The sequence below is a fragment of the Lissotriton vulgaris genome, chromosome 3_1 (genome assembly GCF_964263255.1).
Source record: "Lissotriton vulgaris chromosome 3_1, aLisVul1.2, whole genome shotgun sequence".
Classification (NCBI taxonomy): Eukaryota; Metazoa; Chordata; class Amphibia; order Caudata; family Salamandridae; genus Lissotriton; species Lissotriton vulgaris.
Genome location: NC_141689.1, coordinates 1,933,802,083 through 1,933,827,984, shown reverse-complemented (window position 1 = coordinate 1,933,827,984; position 25,902 = coordinate 1,933,802,083). Strand labels below are relative to the sequence as shown.

The window sequence follows — 25,902 nt, the reverse complement described above, 5'->3', positions numbered from 1 at the left end:
TGTGGTCTCTCGGGCACCCCTAACTCTTTATTCTGTTTGCGCAGGTTGATCTCGGCTAGGTTCCGTTCGTGCTCGTACGCCAGTTTCTTTTCCTCGAGCTCCCTTTGTCTCTGTTTCTCCTCTCTTTCTTCTCGGAGACGTAGGTGCTCTAAGTTGATTTTTTGTTCGGCCAATTTGAGTTCTACGTCCATCTTGAGTCGGGCCATTTCTAGCTCGTGTAGTCGGGTTTTTTCTCTTTCTTGGATTTCGTCTTGCGAAAGACCGGTTCTTTGCCCTTCAGGGGCCGTGCTGGTTTTGTTCGCGGTGCTTTGCTCAGGGGCTTCGGCATCCCTGGTCTCTGCCCAAGATTCTAGGGCATGCTTAAAATCGTCCTTGGTGCTTAGTCCGGTGGTAGCGATACCTAGTTCGATGCAGAACTGCTTTAGTTCACGATGACTGTATTCCTCTAGTTTTTCCCTTTGGAACTTCTCAGTTGATCCGCTTTCTTTAGTTGTCATTGTGGTTCGTTGTGGGGTGAGCTACTCTCTGTACGTTATGCGGTGATTCGGATCCCGTCGCTGGCCACCAATGTTAGACGGACCGGGAAGGTCGGCCGAGATTACGGGGAGAGGTCTCCGGGGAGAGCCGCCTCCAACGACTGTACAGACAAGTAACTTCCCCCCCACAGACGGACACCACACAAGACTGAAGGTTAACGAGACTTTATATGCAATTCTTAGGTTACGATGGTATGATACAAGGAGGTCTGGACTCAGGGGTCCCCTCGATTCAAGTCTTTGGCTGAGGAAAGGGGTAGCGGGACAGTCTTAATTACCAATGAGTACGAAGTAGCTCTCAATCCTCGAGCTCGGCGTTGAGATGATCGGGCCGTGGAGGAGCCAAGCAGGTCCCGAGATGGATGAAGGAAAGATGACGGTTACAACGGTCCGCGGCCACGCCAGCAGGTCCCGACGACGATGAAGACTGTAGGTTACGACGGCTGTGGCAGCGCCAACAGGCAGGATGATGGTGCACAGGACAGAGCTACGGCAGCGCCAGTAGTCCGTCCAGGATGAGTTCCTCTTTACGTCTCTCGACTCCAAGATACAACTGCCTTCCTGCTCTGGAGCTGCCCCAGTTATAGGGCTGGCGTGCTTTGATGTCCGGACCCTCGCACTTGGAGGTCGGGAGGTCCGGGATGAGGGAGTCCAGACACCCAGCAGGGGGGTGGAGCCAGCGCCCGGGGAGGTGATGGGCGAGCGGCACTTGGCGGGGGAGAGCCATCGGCACCTCTTTCTCCCATTGACTTGCCAAGTAGCCCGCTCACCTCCTGGGTGGAGGGTGGTGCCGGAATGTCTGAGGCCGGGCTAGGCCCAGGGTTGAGGTCGATCGGGGGCCAGGCGGCCTCGTGATGAAGTGTCCAAGATGGCGGCCCAGGCTGGGCGCGTGGGCCGGCAGTGGATCGGGCCCATGAGGTCAATATGTTTGAAGGCAGGGGTCCCTGAGGGGACGGAGGACGTGCAATGGTGGTGGGGGGTGCTTGCGTGACCGGGCTCGGGCCTGGTCGAGCCGGGGGAGAGCGGCCCTTCACGTGGCCTGTCCAACACTCCCTGTATGTGGTTCTTTAGGAGACATTTCCTACCACTACCAGAAACTAGAATAATGAAACACTAGGTTAGCAGTTCTCTTATATAAATAACTCTGCCCCTCCCGAAAGAATGCACTATTGGCCTGAGCAAAAAGGTTGCTCAAAATATCTGGCCAAATCTTTCATTGCTCTTCGAGACAGTCTCCAGGTAATAGTAGCTCAAAGTGAACGTTAGGTAGCCAACATCGTCGCCAAGCATGATTCCGTGATATTAACATTCCTACAGAATGCAAACAATGCTTCCAGAGCACTGGTAAAATGTGCCCAACACTGGACTGAAAGTGAGCACAATAATGGATAATATATTATGTTATTAATTTACCACGGTTGGCCTTAGCAGCCCTTGTATTGGTATCATTGCCTCCAATAGTTATAGATATTTGCTGAGTAGAATGAAGGCCACTAGTTGTTATGTCAAAAGTTCATGGTGAGCCTAACATCATTGATCAAAAATGCCTGTGAGGAAGACAACAATGTTGGGAGAACTAAATCTTCATTGAGGAGGAACCCTAACAGTATTTGCAGATAGTAGTAGGAGTAGGTACATAGGTTTTCCTATGTAAAACCTTGAAAGGCAAAAGATTATAAAGGGCTTGCCCCTACTGATGCACTCAGCTGACCATCAGGAAAGAAGCTTTCCAAGAAAGAAGTTCTGGACCACCAGGACAACAGCGCAAAAAGATATACATATAAACCTGGCCAAGACCAGGTTTAGGTCCCAAAAGACAATGGGAAAACTGGCCTAAAGAAAAACTGCAGCAGGCTCCACTGCATGCATTTGTTGGTTTCAATGTGTATGCAAATGGACACTCAGGCATGTGTTGGTTTGTTCCATTGGCTGTCAGTTGAGTTTTGCAGATAACCATCTGCACCGGTATCAGCAAAAATTACATTATCCTCTGAAGAGATAAACAAACCAGGTTCTTTTGATTGGGGCCAGAGGCAGAAATTCAGACATTTGCTCGTGCACAAGGATATGGTAGAGGATTTCCTGCAAGTGGTTAGTACCGCCAAGATCTATAAGGAAAGACCTACATGAACAAGCTACATACCTTTGGTAATGCCTTATCTGGTAGAGACTTTATCTAGCCACAGATTTCTTACCATAGAATATTACCCATACGTCAGACTGGATCTGGAATATCTTGAGCAGTACCTCTGTGCACCAGTAAGTAGTGTTGATCTGCCCTGTGTTTGCATCACCCACACAGGTAGTGCATACACAGGCACTACCCCAGGGCGATGACATGAGCTTATTTGTGCGACATTTCTGCACCAGAAGTACAGGGACACATCAGAAGGATGATTGACCAGAGTGCAGATACTGAGGGCCTACAAGAACCTTCTTTGGTAGTTGTTTTGTTCCCCATGCAATTACAGTTTAAACCTAGAAATATTCAAATCAGTCTTGACCCTGCTGCCCATGGTCTTGATGGACTGTATCCATCAAGACTGATTCGCATATGGCTGGGTTTCAACTGGAATGGCATGGGGGGCAAAATAAATAAATAGATGGATTCAGGTCTAGATCTCTGGACTGGGGTGAATATTTGACACTGTTCAACATTCGGTGCATCAGTTGTTCTTTTTGCATTTGTCACCCCGAGTGGGACAGGTATACCCAGACGTGGGTCCTGTGCTCTCCATGCCACTGGAGTCAAGCTAGCCTGGCTGATGAGGGGTGAAACCCTGCAACCGGTCCCAGGATGCTTGTTCCAGGTCCAGAGAGGACCTGGCCTGGAAGTTCGGGCTCGACTGTTCCCATGGGGAGCAGGGTCAAGACTGATTTGTATATGGCTGGGTTTAAACTGGAATGGCATGGGGAGCAAACAAACTATGTATTTAGGCCCATATCTCTGTTCTGGGGTAAATGTTTGACATTGTTCAGCATTATGTACATCAATTGTTAATTTTTTTCTAAAAGTGGCATTTTTAGAATAGTAATTTAAAATCGGATTTAGTCATAAGTTTGGATTTTAAATTGTGATTCCAGAGACACCAAACTTGAATCATTATATCTTACCATTTGGAAATTATTATAATAAAATATAATAAGGTAATCTACATGATGGCAATGCAGAATTGCCCCATGTGAGTCCCTTTGTTTTCACTCACGATTGGTATGCACAACTCTGAAAATTTGTTACCCATCTATTTTCAGATGTCCGTCATTGTAAAGTCCTGATGAGACCTCTTACTGGAAGATGGACTAGGAATAATAACTATGCATTGAAAAATGTCAGTTTTCGTTGATTTTTAAACCTTAATATGGGTTATAAATTGCTAATCTAGTGATATAGGTTTTAAGTTCACTTGGGACACTGAGCACATTTTTTCTATGTAACTACAACACAAAACTTATTTGCACAAATAATATTGTCCTGCGTATTGCATTTTGTGTGATTGGTCTTCTTTTTCAGCATCACGCTGTCTCTTTGGTGCAGGCCCACAAGTAGCATTTAAATTACAAGCCCGGGCATATGTAGTACCACTTAACTAGAGACTTATAAGTAAATCAAATATGCCCTTTGGGTATGAGTAAATATTATCATTTTGTAATAAAGAGCATATGCACTTTAGCACTGGACAGCAGTGGTAAAGTGTTCAGAGTCCTACGGCCAACAAACATTAGTTCAGCAAAAGTGGAAGAGGAAGGCAAAACGTATGGGGGTGACCCTGCATACAGGGTCATTTTCTAACACAACCCCCCCTCCAGCATAAAGCCAGGGTAGACTAATCAATACCTTGATGGACTTCCCTGCTTACAGCGATAGAAAGTGGACAATGGCCCACTACTGAGGGGGCACTTGTCTATGCCTCTCGGAACTCGGTTGAATCCCTCCCTCTATACTCTCTTGAGCCACTGAACTAACCCATGAGGAATCCATCTCACCTGTGGCCCCAATCTGTGGAGCACATATAAGGATCTGTCTCACAGATGCATCCCAGTAGGCAGACAGTACCACCATAAACAAGAAAGTGATGTGCCCGATTCCACCCATTGGGTCTGATTTCTGTCCCCAAATGAAGAATAACTGTCCATAAGAACAGTAACCAACAGAGGCCACTGACAGCTATCAGTGTCAGGACACAGGCCCCAGACCATCCACTGCGAGGTGGAAGCTCTGACTGGGCGCATTGGGTATACCTCTCTTCCTGCCTTGGGGCTGCCAAGGAGTTCCCTATGGGCTCCTGAGGTTTCTCTGATCAATGAGGTGCCTTTGAGTGTGTGTGTGCGGGGGGGGAGGGGGAGGCAGTACCCCCAGGTGCACCCTACTTACACTACCTCCCACCAATTCACCACCAGTCCTTCCTGAAACTGGTCTGTCAACACAAGGTCTGTACACGGAGGCTGAACAAGGGATAGGGGTGAGTCCTCCCTCATTAAGCCCCTCCATCATGGGAATACCTCCATTTGGGAGCGGTATCCCCATACAACTGAACTGTCAGGGTGCCCTTGGCAGCCACCCTCTCAGTTCTCCTGACAAAGTGTCAACCTATTCCTCAGAACGCAGTCTATGGGCATCTGAGAACTAACTATGACCCTCCTCTGTGTCACCTCCCCACCCCATTCCAGGGATACCAGGGCCATAGAGTGGAAGAAGTCCTGCCCATTGGCCTGTGTTACTCTACACACATGGCCGGTGTGCAGCTCTGGAGAGTGACTAGCCTTTCCACTACCATGGTCTGGCTAGCCTCTGTGCCCCTCAGAGCAGTGACTGTGACTGTGATGCCATTTACTTTCACCTGGTGGAAGGGACGACTTTCACCCTCAGGAATCAGCAGCTCACCCTCTGAGTTTATCTCCCAACTACGGGAGATCCTAGCATGGTCTATGGACTACTTAACCCCAAGGTCATATTGGCCACCCCTACTGATGTCCCACCAGCGGGTGGTTCTTTGGACAGGGGTCCCTTGCTTGTGTCCCAACTAGGATTACTCAAAGCAGCAGGGTTGGAAATGGGGCGCCCTGGGCCACCGTTGCCAGATCCACTCCCCCGTTTCTCAGATAGGGCATGGGAACTCTTTCTTCCTTCTTTACTCTAGGACTTATCTGGACTATCTTGAACTCTGGCAATCTGCTTGGGGGGAACCTGTACCACCCTCTTTGGGGGCACTCCCGGGTGCCACAGTCCCCTCAGCAAGCTTCCTGGACTCCGTCAGCTTCATGTCAACTAGGTGCTGGCATAACTCTGTGAAACTAATTGTGAGGATGTGCTCCCATGATTAAATTCAATCTAACAATCAATAGTTTTGCAGCCCCACACCCAACCATTCAGTGCCTTGCTGGAGTAGTCCACAAAATCTACCCAGAACTGGTTCGAGAGCTTCTGGCTGTCCCCAAATCTTTGGCAATACTTTTCAGGGGTCAGCCAAAATGTGGTACGTAAAATAGCCTTCATGGGGGTTTACTTGGTTTGGTCCATAACCTCAGATGTCAGAAGTGTGTCCTTTCCCACAATAGGCATGTGTTTCCACAGGCCACCATACCAGTGCACCTCAGGTGCCCAGTGAACCCTCAGTGCAACCTCATTGGAAGAAAATCATTTGTCAATGCCATCTCCCACCACATAACTGAGCACCAAATCCTTGGTTCTGCGAACCCTTTTTTCTCCTTCAAGTACTGCAGGTATGCTCCCACCATCCGTGCTGGAATCCACCTGTAAGGCCTTGATGTCCTGCTCTTTTAGGCTCTTCTCATGAGCCAGAAACATTTTTTTCTCGCCCATGGCCCTTTCAGTAGTCTTCTCCTCTGCATCCATTTTTAATCTAGCCATCCTTAAGGAAGAGGCAGGAAGAGACACTGCTCCCTGCCCTAGCAGGAAGCTCGAGTTAAGGGGTTAACACTATCCCGTCTTCCGCAGATGGTTCCTCAGAAGGGTCATGCTTGATTCAATCATCTTCTCCTGTGGTCTCACCCAGTACAGAGTGAACTTCTGACCAAGTCCTCAGCATCTTTTGCAACTCCACCTTCCTCGTAGCACTCTTGGCAGGAAGTCCAATCTCCTTACAGAAGTCCATGATCTGAGCCACAGTTTATACTTCTATATTGGCCAGCTCAAGTTCTATTCTTGTAAGTGTAGTTGTAGATCCAACAGCTACACACAACATTGAGAAAAAAACAAAAATATGAATTAGGGAGAATTTGAATTGGTCTTGGATGTGGAATAGTAGTATACACCAAATCACTGTATGGCACTGCACAAATACAAGCCCTATCCTCATCATTGATCACCAATGTTAGAAATAGAGTAGAGGGATGAACGAGGCATGATCCTTAGTTAAGCAGCAACCACACTCCTAATAAGGGACCCCTTCGCTACTAAGCCTCACCGTCCCCCACCCCCACCAGGTGCTAAGCCTTTTTTTGGCTATTTGGCATAGTTCACGCGGCGGCCCCTGTAACGTGTTGTCCACATAAGGCATCCATGCCACATTTACTTCCTTTTCTTTCAACATCCCAGGGATTGTAAAGTTACCCATGGTTTGAGATTTCCCTGGAGAGGACTGAGAAATTAGACAAAATACAGCAACATTAGGGATTTTTGGAAAGGGGGAGAGGGGGTAATGGGAAAAAAGTGCTGCAGATGAAAGCTTCTGTTTTTTTTCCCTGCAAACGGTATCAATGAATGGGCTGTGGTGCTAAATTCACCATCTTCCCAGCTTAAGGGAAGGGCAGTCTTTTGGCAGAAAACCAAACTCTTCTACACAGTTTTGGCGTTTTAGTGGGACATGGCCTATTTTTCATACTAACTGTGCGTTCACCCTCCTTCCTTAGCGGTAGAAAAGGGTGTTAAACCAATAATGGATCCCAGAAATCTATATATTTCTGTTAAGTAGCGAAATTTTGAATTAAGCAAGGGGTCTTTTGTGTAGACCCTTCAAGGTTTTCCTATAGAAAGTAACAGTTGAAATATAAAAATATTGAAATTGATTTGAAAAAAACTGCCAAGTCTGCCGATGTTTTCACCTGTAACTTCTAAGTGTGGCATATTTTTTAAAGCAATATACCGTTACTTCCACTGGACCCTTCTGGTTGCGGGATATATAGAACTTGTAGGTTTCCAAGAACCAAAAGGTACCTACAGCCAATTTATGAGCGGTGCCTTGCAATGGTTTTTCATTTTGCACCAGGTTTACAGCAGTTCATCTGATAAAATATTAAGAATTAAAAATAGGTATCAAGAAAAGCTATTTACAAAATGGGAACAACATATGGAGATTAGAAGCAGTGATTATTTGCACATCTCGTACTACAAAGAAAATGGAAGCTGTTCCTCTGGGTTGGAAGTCACCTACCAACTAATTAGTGGTGGTGAGATAAAATGGCGGGGAGAGAAAGGAGGTAGTGGGATCTGGGATCCCGCTTTTGCGGAACTAGGGTCCTCACACACCCAGCAACCTAGGTGTCATGCTTCATCATATGGACCTGCTCCTCGTTGAGCCGGCGCTGCAATGCTCAACGGGCACCCGCGAAGGGGCTCTTTGTCGGAGATCTTTTGTTCCTTTGCCGTATGAAGAAGTGTGGTTATGTGGCCTGTGTGTGTGTGTAGATAGTGAGTGGTGCTGTGGGGGTGAGTTAAAAAAGGTTGGATATTCCAAGGCGATACGTTTTATTCTGCTTGGTAATCCACCTTCCTAAAAAGAAATATACAAAGAAGAGTGGCACCGGCCCTAACGGGGGATGTTCATTCACTAATATGCTCTTCTCTCTGGGTCGACATGTTTCTTGCCCTGTTGGTCTAGTAGTACTGTGGCAATTCTTCAGGACCTATATATGTGTAATCAGTGCAAAAAGGGGGTCGGTGTTGAATATCTACACTAAACGGTGCTGCTTATTTAGTAGCTACCATTCAGAGGGAACTACCTATCTAAGTTTGTGTAGTCAAAAAGTGAAAGACCTCCCTCATAGATGTGAGGTGCTTCAACGTGGGCAGGAGGATTGCGGGGCGCCTCAGTTGTAGGAGCCTTGACTCATCTGGAGTCCGCGTGGGTATCCTACCCTCCGTCACCCGTCCCACGTATTTGCACATCTCCGCATTTGTGGGTACTCATAAAAGCATGTGAATTTGAGGGCATTTTACAAAATTGCGTCTTTTTTACACACTGTCTTACATATGGAAGGCAGAATTGCGTAGAAAGTCAATTAGTAACAACCCTTCTACTATTCTGTGTTCCTCTAAATCTCAAAATAAAAATGGTACCTCACTTGTGTGTGTAAGACGGATTCCCGACAGGAAATGCCTCAAAACATACTGTGGACCCTTTAAAATGATCGACATAAAAAGACCTGGTTTTGCGAGAGAGTCACCTGTGTTTTTGGTCTTGGGCTCAGCTGCGATCTAAGAAAATCTACCAAACCCATACGTTTCTGAAAACTAGACACCTGGGGGAGTCCAGGAAGGTGTGGCTTGTGTGGTCCCTGATGTGTTCTTACCCAGAATACCCTAAAAACCTCGAATTTAGCTAAAAATAAATAAAATCACATTTTCCTCACATTTCTTTATGGAATCAGAGTCCCGGCACAAATTTCCTACCACCGCGCATTTCCCTCTGTCTCACGATAAAAATGACAACCAAAGCAGAGTCAGACTAAAAACGTATAAATTGAAAAACTGAGGGGGAACTAAAGCATGTCCATTAGGGCAGGTTTTTAAAAACGTTTAGGCAGACTCTGCTTTGGACACCCACACAAGTGAGGTATCATTTTTATCAAGAGATAGAGGGAACCGCTGGGTTTGAGGAAATTTGTGCCAGCGCGGTGATCCTTCAACTTTCCCACAAAGACATGTGAGAAAAATTTGACTTTTTAGCTAAATTTTAGTTTTGCAGAGGATTCTGGGTAAAACAAACTCTGGCGATCCACGCAAGCTATGCCGCCAGTCAAGCGACAGTCCCACACACTGCCAGCCAAATGCCAGTCAACGCACACAACCAGCCAAGCGCCATGCACGCACATAGCCAGCCAAGCACCATCCAAAGCACAACGCCAGCCAAGCACCAGTCCACACACACTTCCAGCAAAATGCCAGTACACATTCTGGGCAACCCCACCCCTACACAAAGTAAAAATAGTCCCTGGTGTCTAGTGCGCTTTCTGCAACCCCTAGGGGGGCAGATCGGGGGCTATTGCCGTGATATGTCACCCCGTGGGGTCAGAAAAACTGGGACCATTTTTATGGGGGAGCGGTGGTGGGTTTTCTGCCCCCGGGGGGCATATAGGGGATAATAACCCCCATAGAAAGATTGTACCTTTTGTTTTAGAGGTGGGGGCATTGGCATGCCCATTGTGGGCAGCCCCAATCCCCCTTTCATAAAGAAAGCAATCCCTGGTGCTTAGTGGGCTTTCTGCCCTTCTGCGGGGGCATATCAGTAGCTATTGCACCCATCTGCCCTGCAAGGGGGCGGGTGGCACACAGACTAAATATGCCCATGAATATTTAGGGGAAGCACAGGCCTTGCCCAAGGGGCTGCTCCCACCTCCCTGGTGTCTAGTGGTGAATCCCTGCTTGGGGGATCACCCTCCTGCAACGATCCACAAGCAGGATCCACTAGGGAAGAGTACCACTGGAAAGGGGAGATTCTCCACTTTCCAATGATTTGCCTACGTGCTCAGGGGGCTGAGATAGCAATGAAAGCGAAATGAGCTGAATGGCTCATCTCACTTTCAATGTAATGACATCCGTGCGCCATGCGCACGATTGCCATTACATTGAAAAAAAAATGCCTCAGGAGGTTGAGAAAGCTGTTCGCCAGCTCCAGAGGAAAAACCAAAAAGGAAATCCCCCTGCTGTAAACAGCTGAAGGATTTTGCGGTTGTGTGCAGAGGACAGAACGGTTCCATCCTCGGCACATGACCACCATGGCTAAGGACGGAACCATTCTGTCCTCAGCCCCGAATGGGTTAACCTGTGGTCACCCTCTGGCAGATTGGCACAAAGCAGTCAGGCTTAACTTTGGAGGCAATGTGTTAAGTATTTGTGTCATCAAATCAAAACATTTGGTTTGATCATGAAGCCCTCACCCACCAACCTAGTTGGTGGCATGCTTCATCATCGGGCCTACCACAGTGACATCGAATCTGTCCCGGGTATGCTTCGACTTCAGATTACTGAGGAGCTGGTATACTTGCTGAGTGTGCAGTGTTGGTGAGTGTGAAGGTGATGATTAAAAGCTATACAGTGGGTCCCAGTACCCAAGGGTGTATGGATAAACTTTAATTACTGGGCCCCTGTTAGCAACTAAAAAGGCAAACCGACGCGTTGGATTGAATTATGACCTCCTTCGTCCTGTGTGGTCAACATAACATGTTTCAGCCAGGCGTTTTATAACTGGCTTTCCTCAGGACCAATGAGTATGTGAAGGTGAAAGTAAATATTTTAAGAGATTGTGATGATGCTAAAAAGTGTCGCACTCACTAAGGTGCGTTACGTGTTAGAGGGGGATTCCCTCTGCTTTACTGTACACATAACATAAATGACACAGACAGACGTACAAGATAGAGTCAATAAGTATGATGATTCTGGGGCTGTTTAGCTCACCACCCCCACTCCGGTTTCACTCTTAAAACCACACCAGCCATGCAACCAGCATGGCCACGTTTTCCTGCCGCTTTTAGGTCGTTCACACACCTTAGAAGCCGGCAATACTTTGTGTTCCTGAATTCTCATATTAGTGACTAATTCTATACAATGAGAAAAGTGAGAGGGAGTCAGAAGGAACACAGAATAGCACATTTGACAGGAATGTGCTTTGAAGGGCGGGGTTGAGTTCAACTGCATATGGGTGGTCTTCATTTGATGATTTAGACAGCAAAACATGATAAAATTGAATAATTACAAGTGGTTCAGATTAAATCAAACATTGCCACCTTACATTCTAGTTTATAAATGCGTACACAAGCAGGAGACTGTCTTGTTGGGGCATATAACTTAAAGGTTACATGCTCCAGGAGAAAACGAATCAAACACCATCAAATAATCACTTACTTCAATATCATTTTGATCTTCTGATATTTCATTTGATAGTTTCTCTCCAACTTCTCTTAGTTTTTTCAGAATACTAAAAAAAGTGAGCTACAGGGTAAAGAAAATAAAACAATCTTAAACAAATATCACAAAAAGAAGACACATATGATTCACTAAGGGTTTCGTCTCTCCAATATATAGAACAAATGGTAAAACTAACAAATTAAAAAAAGGCATGCAATATTCAGGAGTAAAGCATCAACATACAATCGGTGTGCCATTTTAGAGCATTTAGCATTAGCTAGCACAAGGCAAACATTTAATGAATGGTGAAGCAAGAAACATTAAAAACAAATCAAAGAGATGGTATGAGGAAGTAGTGTATAATAATTTTTCACAACCCTTTAAACAAGTACAAATAAGTGTAAGAAGCTTGGACTGTGCACATCGTAATGATCTAATGTAGTTCTTATTCCTTTTGACTTCTGTGTACTACTATATGCTGGGGACATCAGCCTAAGCAATTTCTATGATTTTAACCTTAAAAAACAAACGAAACCCTATAGAAAAAGTATACCTTTTACAAAGTCACAAATTATGACATTTTCTTTAATTCACAAACAAAAAAGTATACAAAAATCGAAATTTTAATGGAGGCTTGAAGCTTTCCAAAATGTGGTTTTATTTTTAAAAGTTAAAGCAAAATGATAGACAATAGAATAGGTCTTTTGTGCTCTTAATGTGTCCTAACTTTGTCACACCTGTGCTTTAATTGAGACCACCAATAATCCATTACGAATATTTGCTGTACATATACCGCTACAAAGAATAAAGTTTAGGATACAAACTTAAAGTTTAGTCTCCAGTTTCAAATTCCTTCACATATACAAATGGTTTTGAAAAACTTTCAATTTTACATTTTTCTTTAGTAGGTGTACATACTTTAATCTGCTAAAATCATTTAATTTTCTTAGCAGTCGCGAACCACCTGAGAGGGCGTAGTGGACTTCTAGAAGTCTGTGGACCATAGGTTATGAACCACTGATCTAATGCAACAATATCTGTCATATAAATGAGAAACTGCAGGAACTTTTTCAGATGTCCAAGAGCTTTCAGAGATTACTGAGCTCAAGTTATAACAATACCAACTATTTTACATCTGATATACACAGAATTGTCCTACTGTTGGTTTCAAATCTGAACACCAAGTACACCCCTTTAGCACCTGATCCTTGGGTAGCAAGGTAGAGAAAGCCCATGGTATACTACGGTATGCAGTATGAGGTACTAACTCAGAAGCCAGTTAAGCACATAGGGCCAGATGTATCAAAGGGTTTTCCCTATTCTGTGTCTATGGGAAAATGTGTTTGTACATATGGCTCATGATACCAATTAATATATAATTGTCCAAGGAGCTTTTTACTTACTTGCACCGGTCTCAGGCATGGAAATCTACTTTCCTCGATATTTCTCTGATTGAAAGCGAAAACTCACCATCTAAACAAATAAAGTGTCTAGGTTGTACCTATCATCTTGGACAAGGGTTGACATAAAACTGTCAGAAATTAGGTTACTGTTTTAGGGGGGTGAAACCCTACTCAAGCAGCAACCACAATCTTTGTCAGAGTGAAGTCACAAGCAAACCCCAGATTAACCACCTGTGCTCAACCTTGTGGTAGCTTGGCACAGAGCAGTCTGGCTTAACCTAGATGCAATGGGTAAAGAATGTATGCAGCACATCAAACAGTAATGAGGTGCTAACACAACACAAAATGAATCCCGCAGCAAATTGGAAAAAGAGTAAACATGAAGACCAAAATGTCAAAAGTCCAATCAGTAGAACCGGAGATATGCTACTTTAAAGATTTCAGTGAATATAGCACCACAAAGCGCCAACTGTGGTTATCCGGCCCTGCAGGAGTGGAACAAAGCACACGTTCAGGCACACTGTAATGCAGCGCCGGCTGGCTATCGGGACGCACTTAGGCCTGGCTGAATACAGTACCTTAATTGTAATTGCAAAGAGATGTGAATTCCCGAGTGGAGGATGCGCGGCATAGAAGAGGCGATGAGAGGTCCGGGCAAGGAGCGGCGATTCTGGGAAGCTGAGTTAGGCGAGGCTCTGTCCTTGCAGGAAGAAGCGTCGAGCAGCGGTGGTTCCGATGCGCTGGAAAGGTGATGTGAAGCCCTTAAACTAGGAAAGTCCACAGAGCAGAGGCGCTGCCTTGGTTCCGAGGACAATGCGCCAGGCAGCAGAGGCGATGCCTCTGTTCTGTGGGAGATACGCTGCATCACAGATGGGCTGGCAGAGCACCTTCAGGCCCACTTCCAAGGGTAGAGGACTGGGGTGCCACCACTTGGGAGGACAGGACTCACAGGTGGCAGAGTGCTGGGTTCAAGGTTGTTGGAAGCCTGTTTTGTCCCTGAGACTTTTGATCAGGAGACAAGCCAACTAGCCCTTGGAATCACTCTGGGGTCCCGAGTTTAGAGATGCAGGTCCAGTCCTTCTCACCTAGGCCAGAGGGCAGCAGATCGCACATCAATGCGGTAGTCCAGCAGAGTTGCAGTCCTTTCGGGAGCACAATAGCCCCTTTTCCTGGTAGAACCCATAGGTCCAGAGGTGCACTGATGAGCTGGATATAAGAATCCCATATTTTATCTGGTACCCACTTTGAAGTGGGAGAAGCTTCTAGCAGTTTCAAGCCCCCCTGCGCCTCTCCCTCGAGATGTCAGGCATCCCCTTCCCCCCTGCCCTAGCCCCAGCTTGCCTGGGGTCACAACAGACCAGTGTCAAACCCTTTGTGAGAGTTCCCAGGAAGGGACTGTGTGATGTGCAAGTGTGGTAAGTAAATCACAAATGGAGGGCCAGAGAAGATTTAGAGAGCAGCAGGAGTAACTTCCCAACATGATACTATGTAACACAATAGAACACCTAGGTCTAGAAACAAAACTGTTGAAAACAGAATAACCTAGCTGAGATGGAATATTACTTTTAAAGGACGATTTCCCTCACCCACCATAGGTGGCATGCATCATCACCGGGAACTTCTTCACACCGTGATACTTAGTCTCGGTGCGGGGAACAGCCCCCTCACTGAGAGAGAGGAGCACAGTGAAGAGCATGGGGTAGTTTAGTAAGTAGAGAGTACAAAGAAAAAGTGTGTTAGTTAAAATTGGCAACAGGGTACACAAACATCTTTATTCATGCGTATTGACCATATGTCATGGTGACCCGACCAAATGCACTCATACCGGCCAATTACATTGCTCAATACTGACGTAAAGAATTTTGCCTTAATCTTAGCCTCACGCCTGCACACAATATGGCCAATCCTCACAGCCCCTTAACAGGCTGGATTTATTAGAGATTGCCACATGAGGGCGCTTACCCTTATGGAATCAGCAGACAGAATGTGCATGCCACTGGTCCTTCTCTCCAGAAGGATAAGGCCTTCCACAGGGTAAATTGGCCTTATATCTCCAAGTTGCTAGACAGGACCCCATTGGGGGCCTAGGATGAAGCAAATGTTCGCAGTCAACTACCAAAAACTGTTGACAAGGCTCAAGGTTAAAGGAGAATATTCCCCTCTCCATCACAAAGGCACCCGACAGGGATGTGTTTCAAGTAGATCTCAAGACACTTCTAGTTAAGTTATAGGTAGCTTTATTGTAGACGCAGCTGAGTGCACACCTCACCAGCTGATCAGACCATCAACTGACAAGAGTGGAACATTCCGGTCCAAGTTAGAACACTCACAGTTATTCTGAGAGGCTGATTGGTAAACAGTCACCTCCCAGTCATACCGGTGTACTTCTGGAGGTAAAACTATGTTTGTCATAACTTTCTCCCTGGCTTCGCTTGGACACATAGCAGTTCAACGGCTATTTCTAATTGTTTTAATCGCTGCCAAAAGACTAAAAGTGCATGCACATTCTTACCTTCTTGAATAGTCGCCCGTCTGTCTGCATTACACAACAGTTACAACTAATTTAGTCCGCTATAGCATACTGTTATAGGACGTAATAGTGGGCGGTCATGCCTTCGGACAGTGAAATTGCAGTGAAAAAAATTACACTAAAGATGGCGGCCTTACACTGCGTCGTGACGTTCTACATTGCGTGGTGACGTGCTGTGAGGAGGCTGCATCAGTCTGTCATAAATTAAAAGCTTCATAGTGGCGGAGCTTCCTAGCAATGCACAGCGAGTGTGCAGAAATGGCGCATTGGGGAGAAGGATACACATAGCCCAGCAACTGACTCACAATTCAGGCGAGTGACGTCCGGTATACTTGCGACTGATTTCTTCCTTTGTATTCTTCGTCAGGTTTTTCTAGTTTCCTTTTGTTTATAGGTTTCTCATTTCTTTTGTCCTCGTTTGTGGCAGAAGTTGGTTAGACTGTCGTTTAAATGATGCAGAGATTGCAAATGTAGAAGGTAGCGTGCGCACTCGCAACTGACCCAGGGTTTGGGAGTGTGACGTCAGGAGTACCTCCAGAGGGTTTTCCTTCTCTTCTCGTTATGTGCTCACACTGCCAAACAACGCCAGGCCCGATCCTTGCCCCCGAACAACACTTTTCAGGTGAAAGTCTTCAGAGTGCTTTACCGCTTCACTCATGGGTCCGACCTTTGCTCCCGAACATAAATTTAAATAACACTGGGGCTGGTACTTGACGTCAGAGATTTCACGTTATCCATTTTCTGTTTCTATTTTTTCTTGCTTCAATCATAAATCTGATAGCTGGTTTCTTTACCTCTCATTTCTGGCACCAGTTGGGTGGACCGTCAAGGGTTCTTGGTGCAAGGTGCTGCTCTGCTGGATGCTGTGCAGGAGACGTTCCCTCTCTGGTCTGGTCAGCCAAATCATCGCCAAATTGTTGTACCTAGAGCTCAAGACACTTCTAGCTAAGTTATAGACCCTGAAAGACTGTCTGACTGCGACCTTTGCGTGGATGACTAATAACCACCTTAAATGCAATTCCGCCAAAACGGAAATTCTGCGGTTTGGAAAAAATTATCTTTTTTTCCCCCAGATGTGCTGGCCAAAAGAGGCAGAAGCTCTGCCTAACACTATCCTAGCAGCACGAAATTCAGGGATTAAATTTGATGAGACCCTTTTGTTCAAACAACAGGCAAGGGAAGTTGCTGGTACATGTTTTAACATCATAAAGGGCCTTAGGAAATTTTTGGATCTCCTGCCTTTGTCAGCCATTCGCAGTGGCGCGGATTACATCTAGATTGGATTATTGCAATAGTCTGTAGGCGGGGGGCAAATAATTTTGCCCTGTACAGACTGCAGATGGTCCAGTATATGGCAGCAAGACTGGTCCTGAGATGGCCAAGAAAATCCTCGGCCTATGCTGCGCTGGATGCTCTTCACTGGCTTCCTATTCAGAAGCGCATCTTGTTTAAGGTTCTGACGATTGCTTTTAGGGCCTTTCACAAGGATTGTACCTGTATAAAAACTTCAGGCGATACAATCCCATTCAAGAACTCAGATCCGCAACAGCCAATCTGATGATTGTCCCTAAATTCAGATTGGCAACTAATGGAGGAAAAACCCTGGCAGTAATAAGTGCAAAGGCATGGAATAAACTGCCCCAGCAATTCTGCGCAATCACTTCTGAACAGAATTTAGGAAATCTCTTAAAACTTGGATCTATAGCCTGGCGGGCTCAGTCTGTAAAACCCTTGTCTAACTTCTGCCTGCTGATTGAGGACAGTGAAGCTGTGACCATCTTTCAGCTGTACGAGTCAAAGCGCCAAGATGCTCCTTGGAGTGGTAGTGCGCTATATAAATGATCCTCACATCACATTATAGGTAGCTTTATTGTAGACACAGCTGAGCACACACCTCGCCAGCAGACCAGACCATCAACTGACAAGAGTGGAACACTCCGGTCCAAGTTAGAACACTCACAGGTATTCTGAGAGTCTGGGGAGGTATCAACAAAAAAGGAAGGGCTAATGACCACTGTCAGTCATGTTACATGAAGAACTAATATACAACAGGATGCCCCCTCTCTCCGTTAATTTTCTCGCTCACAATGGAGTCTTTCCTCCAGTAAGTACAATAAAACCTGGGTATAATGAGACTTACAGTGCGAGCACATCAGCATAAACTAACCCTACACGCCAACAATGTCCTCGGCTTTCTAACTGAAGCAGAACCTCCCTCCCAGCATTGAAACAGGAACGAATCCTTTTTTGCTGCGGGCTCTTGCTTCCCGCTCACCCACTCCAAATCTTCTGGCCTGGGTGTGTCCCATCAATATTCACAGCCTCAAGCATACTTCTTTACAACAACAGCTGTGCCAGCTCAAAGAGTACCATAAAAAAACCTTGGCATATACATACCCACCTCCGGGACAAATCTCTTTCAATGTAATATCCTGCCTGTTCTGCATACCCTTTACAAAGACCTATACTCAGGGCCACTGGAACTATGCAATTGTATAGCCGCAGCCATTTTAGATTAATTATAGATTTGCCGCATTATCCATCCTCTGCCGCTTAATCTGCAGATTTTAACAAAAAATAGTTTGTTCTGAGCTCAAATGATTCAAAAGTTACTAAAAATGCGGCAACATTTGGTGCCCTGCACTAAAAGGCCCTTTGCAAAACTGGACTGGTCCCCTTTTTATTGCTTATTAGGGTATTAAAATGGTACTTATGCAGTGCAACCACTGCCCAGACAGTGTTACTAAGTTTATAAATGATGAAATAATGAAGTACTACTATAACAAACTATACCACATTATGCTGCATAATTTGCCCATTCGTGCAGCATAATTTACTCAACCCTGCCGCATGATTTGACCTTCTCCTGCCACATAATTCCAGTAGTCCTGCCTATACCGATGGGGCTGGATAGAGATTATGTGGTGTGAAAGACTCACAGTAAAGATGAACTTCCTGCTGAGATTAATATAAATAGACCAGGCCCCCTCACTCAGATTCACACAGTTCACAATTGATTAGATCCAGTTTCTACTCCAATTTGTTTGGCTTTAGAATCATGTGAGGACATATAGGCCCATTATTACCTGCACAGGTCAGACGACTACAGACTCACAACTCCTTCACTGGGCCGGAACCAGGGCAGTCAAGGAAAAAGCCAGACAGTAGAGGACCTTAGTGAAGTCATAAATGATGTCACAGCACATGACATGAGTGATGTAATATGCGAGGTCATAAGCACAATTTATTGTTCGCTCTGCTAACTATAACCAAGGACTTTCTGTGGATTTTTAAGATCAAAATGTTAACTTTGTCACTGACAGTTTCACCTAACTAGATTGTAACTTTAACCTTTGTGTTTTTTGGGTGAAATTCTAAGGAATTTTAAAAAATGAAAAAATAATATCACACCTAACTATAACATTACTATAACCTTTGTTTTTACAGTGTATAAAAAAAATATATATATACATATATATTGTGCTCGAAACGCGTCTGTTTTGTTGCCCATAAAATAAACAACTAACCCGTTATCTGGATCGGTGTGGCTCTTGCTTTAATTAACTGCACAGTCAGACACAGCTAAATAATCTTACAGGCTGCTACATTGTTTATCTGGACAATAAGTACTCGATGGGCAGCGCCGGTGAGGTGAGAAATAATTGCCACGTAGCCCGACATGGAACTGTTCCACATGAGGCCAGGGGTGGCGTTTGAATTTCATTTCTGCTTACTAAGGCACAAGACTGTAAGGTTTTATAAAAGAGGGTCATTACGGAGCATAGAAAGACATCAATGGTGCTTGATGAGCGTTGTAGTCCGAATGTTACCAGGATTTCAAACCAGAGTCTTCAAACTTGAACATTATACAATAGAGAGCATCAGCCATAGTATTTGAAGAGTACTACAAACAATATGAGACTACCTGGTCATTGATATTTGTAAAATAAGTTTGTATTGAAAAATCAGCGCCCGCCGTCCCTCTTCACAGTTTAAGACTCTAGTGTATTTAAACCTCAATGGGACTGCCCCTCGTACTCTGCATAGGATTAAGACCCGCGTGAGGGTCGAAACCGTTAATGCTTTGCCTGTAGGCGGAATAAATCTGCTTACCTGATGTCCAACTGGAGGGCTTGTATTCTCGCTTCAAGCTGTGTGAAAGTCGTGTGTTATATATTTATATATAGCAACTCGAAGAGTCACCGCCGGCACACCACACGTCCAGGTGCTTAACTCCAGTGGTGGTGAGCCGCTATGTACAAGACCACAATGGCGATTCACTCCAATTGGCCATTGACGAGAGCACACACGGAAATTCTGGTGAAAGTGCTTCTAATGTGCAAGCCTCCAGCACTGACCGACGCATTTCGGCACTATGCCTTTTTCTATGTCATTTCAGTGTGTGCGTTTGTTAATCTTGTTAATAGTGTCTTCGAGAGTTTACACATGGGGCTGTGGGAGGAGCAGACCCTGATGGGACAGCACAGGGCGGTAATGGAACAACACGCAATATTGTACCTCAGATATATTGATGATCTGTTTTTTATCTGGAGGGGTTCCAAAGAGAGTGCCGCTGAATTCGTTGATGGGTTAAATGTGAATGATTTAAATCTACAATTTACTTCAACGATCAGCAATGTCTCAGTCAATTTTCTGGATGTAGAGGTATATGTTACTAATGGCAAAATAGAAACCAAACTACACAGAAAGGTTACCGCTGGTAACACGGTACTACATGCCTCAAGTAGCCATCCTCGCCATCTGATTCACAGCATCCCCTACGGGGAGATGTTACGAATAAAACGTATCTGCAGCACTGAGGAAGAATGCAATATTGCTCAACTTCAGTGCAGGATGCGTTTTTGGGAAAGAGGCTACAGCCAAAAAATGATAGACGAAGCTATGAGGAAAACCATGAAATTAAGAAGGGAACAGTTATTAGAAAGTTGCCCTGTCCCTACTATTACAACTGAAACTATGACTCCATCAATAGAGAGAATACAATGTAGGGCCATTGTCACATACAGCCAGCAGCATGCTGAGATACGTAGGATCTTCTCAAAAAATTGGAATCTCGTACAAGGAGATCCAGTTATAGGTGATCTGGTACAAAATAGACCTGAGATCACATTCAGGAAATCCTCTTCATTAGGCAGTGCCATTGTGAGCAATACCTTGGACGTTCCCAAGAAGTGGTGGGAACGCATTACAGGTTTTAAAAAATGTCAAATTTGCAAAGCCTGTAAGCATGCCATCAACAAGACCCATTATATAAGTCCTTTCCATGAAAAACCTATTGCGATCAGACAGAAGTTGGGGTGTAAGACGGAATGTGTGGTATATGTGTTGGTATGCCCATGTGGGCTACAATACGTAGGGAGTACACGCCTTCCAGCCCACAAGCGCATCCTATAGCATTTAAGAGCCATTTCTGGGAAGGACCAAGCCTACCCAGTAGAGAGGCATTTCGAGAAATGTCACCAGAGCAACCCAGAATTGTTAAAATATTATTTGGTGGACTCTGTTCCACCTTTGAGGAGGGGGGGGGATAGAGACAGTAAATTACGTCTGCTAGAAACCCGATACATCCTCGAATTTAACAGTAAACACCCTGGGGGGCTTAACAGCACGGAGGATCTTTATACCTGCCTATGACTGGTGATAGGATCTACAGTATATTTCTCTATGATATGTGCATGCTTGACATAATATTCCAAAGATCTTTACATTATGTTCGGCAGCCTGCGAATTTTTTAAACAAGAAATTTATAATATTAATTCTAAATTCAATTGCACATTCACTTTAATTTTAGTTTATATTAACGACCCTTAGGATAGTAACGTGTTAGAACATACACACCATGTAATCGGTTAGTTATCATCTGATTTACCTCAAATACCCACTTGGGTATCATGTTTTCCTAACACTGTCATATATCACTGTTCCCCGAATATAGTATACCATATATGATGAAACATTAGGTATCCTTTCCATAATAATAGCACAAGCTAAATAATATATCTGGTTTTGGACCCATGAGGCTTGAATAATGGAATTTTTACGGTATATATTTATTGTACATTATGTAAATATATGAATTTAAAAACTATATCTATTTATTTATTTTTCTAAAAAAAATGAATGTTTTTAGAATTTTTTCTGAAATTGAGATTTATGGATTTTCGCCTCATTTTGATACATTAATTTATCAATAATGTTCTGGTATGATGTAAATAGATAATGATTGCATTGATGAAATATTTTTTGGGGGGAGGTGACTATGGTGTTAGACGGGCACTACGCCCTGTATAATATTGTGATGTATACCCCTTTAAATCCAAATGGGAGGTATTAATGATCATGTGACCGATGATGCTATTTAAAGTTACTTCCTTCCTTCTAAACATGACATGTGATCAAGCCTCGGCTGAGGTGAAACGCGTCATGGCGACTGGTGGGCTGTTATTCATCATCACGAATAAAAAGCACTGGTAACGAGAGCACGGAGTCTGTGGCTTTACTCAATTTCCGTTTCTACTGCACGGCGTGATATGGCTGCGCTGTGCTGTGTTGCATCGGACTAAACGCAATATATATATATATATATATATATATATATATATATACATACATACATACATATATACACACACACACACACGCATAATTCTGTGAACAATCATGTAGGAAATGACTGTGATCTCCAAGATGTAATCAGTCGACAAAAGTGCATGGACATTGAACTTTGGTGGGGTTCACAGGCACACTGAATTTATTTTAAAACATGAGCCTATGTCATTTTTTAAGAAAGAAATATGGCATAATGAACAATGTTTATTTTGTTTCTTTAGCAATGATGATGTTACTTTCTTTCATAGTTTCTGATCAATATAAAATCAGTACAAAAATAAGTGTGCAAAGTATACTAACCCTTAGGGTTCAAGCACATTGAAGCAACCTTGGTCAATAAATGTCTGTCCACTAGGGCTTCATCTGCAAACAAACATGTAATACAAATGACTGTCGTCACTATGATGTGAATAGTAGAACATTCTGCACAGATATTTAACTCTGCTGGGTTTATGGTTCTGCACTGAATTTAATTTAATTCAAATGTGATGAGCTTGTGTTATTTGTGCCGAACATTGAGTAATGAAAGATTTTCATTCCTATTTTGTTTTGAAATTAACTCTCTGTTTCTTTCCTCATATATTTGTTGGTATAACAGTATGGACTGTTTGGGTTCTGTTGTCAGTTTCCAAAATGACGTAGAAGCATGTATAAAAGTACCAAAATGGTGGCGCAACATATGTGTGATCAAGGCAGTGTGTGGCAGTCGAAACACATAAGCATTCAGAAAACGTTTGTTGGATTGCAAAGTTCACATGTAACTAGGACACAGTACTGCATTTTCAAAATACTAACATGTAAAATTATTTCATATCATCAAATACTAATATGGTTTCAAACAGTTTACATTAGTACATATATGAAGTTTATTGTCAGATGGTTTCAGGACATTTGCACTAAATATGGCTATGCAGCATCAGTTTTCTTTTCTCATTTGGTGCACAGTTTCACATATGCAAATGATGAAATTCAGAATGAAACCCTTGAATATCACATGTAAAATTATCTAGACTATGTTAGATTTCATTAATTCTTTACACACATTACTATTTCAATGAGGACGATTATACATTTCAGAACATGTCAGTACATCACTAATTTTTTAATACACATTGAAATAACATGTCAAAGCTGGTTAATAAAATATGAACCTATATCTTTCAAATTAATATGATTTCATCCATTCTAATATTATCTGCATAGTCTTAAAATGCAGTAACTAAGTTTTCTTATATTTATTTCTCATGCTTCTTTAACGTGTGGTTATTGCACATTTATTAATAGGTTACTCAAAATGTCTCATATCGGTTTATCTGTCAAGCAAGGATTCCAACAGCTTTTCAGATGCATCACAGTGATTTCCTCTAATCAAAGGTGTATCTTGTCTGTGACACTGGTCATGCAGTACGCTGCAAGACTATCATGATATCACTGCAAGACCACAAAACCAAGACGTTTTTAATTATTAAAAGCACACTAAGGATACTCATATTATGAGCTCAAAACCAAAGGGGAAAAAACAAGTTATTACGAACAAAATAAAAACACTTACAGGATCCTCAAAATGTGACCTATGTTAAAACCTCTGTCTTTAACGTTAATAAAAAAGATTGTTTTTATTAGTAAACTTAACTTTCTTTTTATTTTACAGCAATCTCTCAGTACTACAGCGCGACCTGAAACAAGACATACATACACAGTACATCAGAGTTCCCACTGGAACTCGTCATTGGCTACAGTAGTTCCAAGGTAATCACGCAATAGTACTGCCTTACCACAGAAAGAAAAAAATATATATAAATGACATGCAATAGTATTGTAAATAGGTTGAAAATATAAAAATAGCAATATAATTAACTTTCAACATTATGCTAAACTTCATGTTAAAAAAAACCCTTTGAAATGTACTAAAAAAAGAAAGATTAAAGTTATAGTTAGGTAGAATATCACTCATTTTGCGCAGTTTTAAACTCCAAAAAACACTGAATTTCAGAAGCTGCATTTAACTGAGCAAAAATCTAACTTGCGCTCCTGCCATACACTGCATATTACATCACTCATTACTTGGACTGCTCTAGCCATCTGATAAAGAAAGGTATTTAGTGAGCTGCATCTAGAGCAAATGTTATACATATACACTACGGCTAATGAGTTGAAATGAAAGTTTTTGGAACATTCTTAGAACGATCTCTATGCCTGCACGTCCTTTGAGATGTAGTTGAGATGACTTAAGTGAATATTCTGAATGCCTTATCCTGAATCCAAAGTGAATTATTTTAAGTATCAGATAACTGAGGCAATGTCTCCTCATGCCTCAGCCTGAATAAGAAGTGGCCCTCCACCTTATTTGGCAGATTTAACGTACCTACAACTATGCCCTTATTAGCAGGTACCCCTTCATTTAGAACGGGGGATTCCGTGCAAGAATGTCTGCCCATCAGGTCCACAAACGCCTCATTTGCTCCTTCCCCTTCTGTACCAGACCCAAATCCTTCAGTAGTGTCTGGTAGAGTCACGAGTACGAGGGTCTTGAAGAATGTGGTAGCTCGGAAGGCAGACGTTTTGCCAGCTAACAGAAAACAGGGGCTGGGGTAAAAAAAAACAAAGGTTGTTAAGGGCTCTCAAGTATTTGATTGTGCCAATACTGCTCATAATGTCAATGTTTTCTCTTCGAAAAGTAACTCTGTTGGCACACAAACTGACATGGTTCCACCGTCTCACGTCCCAAGTGTTGTTAATACTAAGGATGTTATGACTGAATCGGACTCTGGCCTAAATTAATCAACATTCGGAGTAGTGTTATCCTGCGTCCATGATTTGGTTGAAAAAAACTTTGCTCTACTTTGGGAAAAATTGAACCAATTAGACACAGCCATAAAAAATTAAGTTGTAATAAGGTGGGTAGACAAGTGGGCGGAGAAGAAAGGGAATATTTAAGAACAATGGTGGATAGTTGTCCATCCTTAGTATATGACGGGAAAGCTAAAGGAAACTATATGATCAATCCCACATCCAATAGTATGGAAGGTAGGTTGCAGGAGTTATACAATGGCTCGAAATCCTTAGGTCCACAAGGTCTACAAGATAGCTGTATATCACGCTTAGATTTAGGAGGGGATGTGAGTGTTCCTATCAAGGATTTGAGAGTTGATGTAACTAATTGTTCTTTGAACCCCAATACAGATGCACTAAGTCTACCCCCAGCTTCATGTCCTTATGTTTTGATTTTGGCTGGTGTTTCTGCTCTAAGTGCAGGTCAGAGAGAAAATTGGGATGACCAACGGAATAAAACTGTGGACTGGTTGACAAAACAAAAAAGGTTCCATCGCTCAGATACTAAGGAGATTTTAATGGTTCACAGAGTAGGGTGGGTAGGCCAATCCTCGATGGGTATAAAACGCGACTGCATCGTGGTTAATTTCCGTAGGCCACAGAAGGCTCGCTATCTTTTAAATTGTAACAAATGAAGGTTGCCTCCGACAACATAAATTAAACACTTAATTTTGTCCAATGTCATAATTTATTGACATTGTCAGCAATTTATACTTTTGTGTTTTCTTCGAAACTATTCGATGGTACACAATTGGGTATTAGCACATTGTTTGTAATCATCTCCTTTGATAGAAAAACATTCAACATATATCAACAAATAAGAACAATAAATTCATTGCATGGACATTTTGACATTACTCTACACAACGTTTGACAATGCTCAACAT

At 43.4% G+C, this 25,902-nt stretch overlaps 1 protein-coding gene across 2 annotated transcripts in view; it reads right to left on the bottom strand.

Annotated features, from left to right (window-relative positions):
• Positions 1-25,902, bottom strand: part of LOC147728638 (uncharacterized) — a 360,759-nt gene that overhangs the window by 322,952 nt on the left and 11,905 nt on the right. For both annotated transcript variants that reach the window (XM_086962403.1, XM_086962402.1), the window contains exon 2: positions 11,617-11,703. In XM_086962403.1, the coding sequence (XP_086818529.1) occupies positions 11,617-11,703 (87 nt within the window). The remainder of the gene's footprint in view (positions 1-11,616; positions 11,704-25,902) is intronic.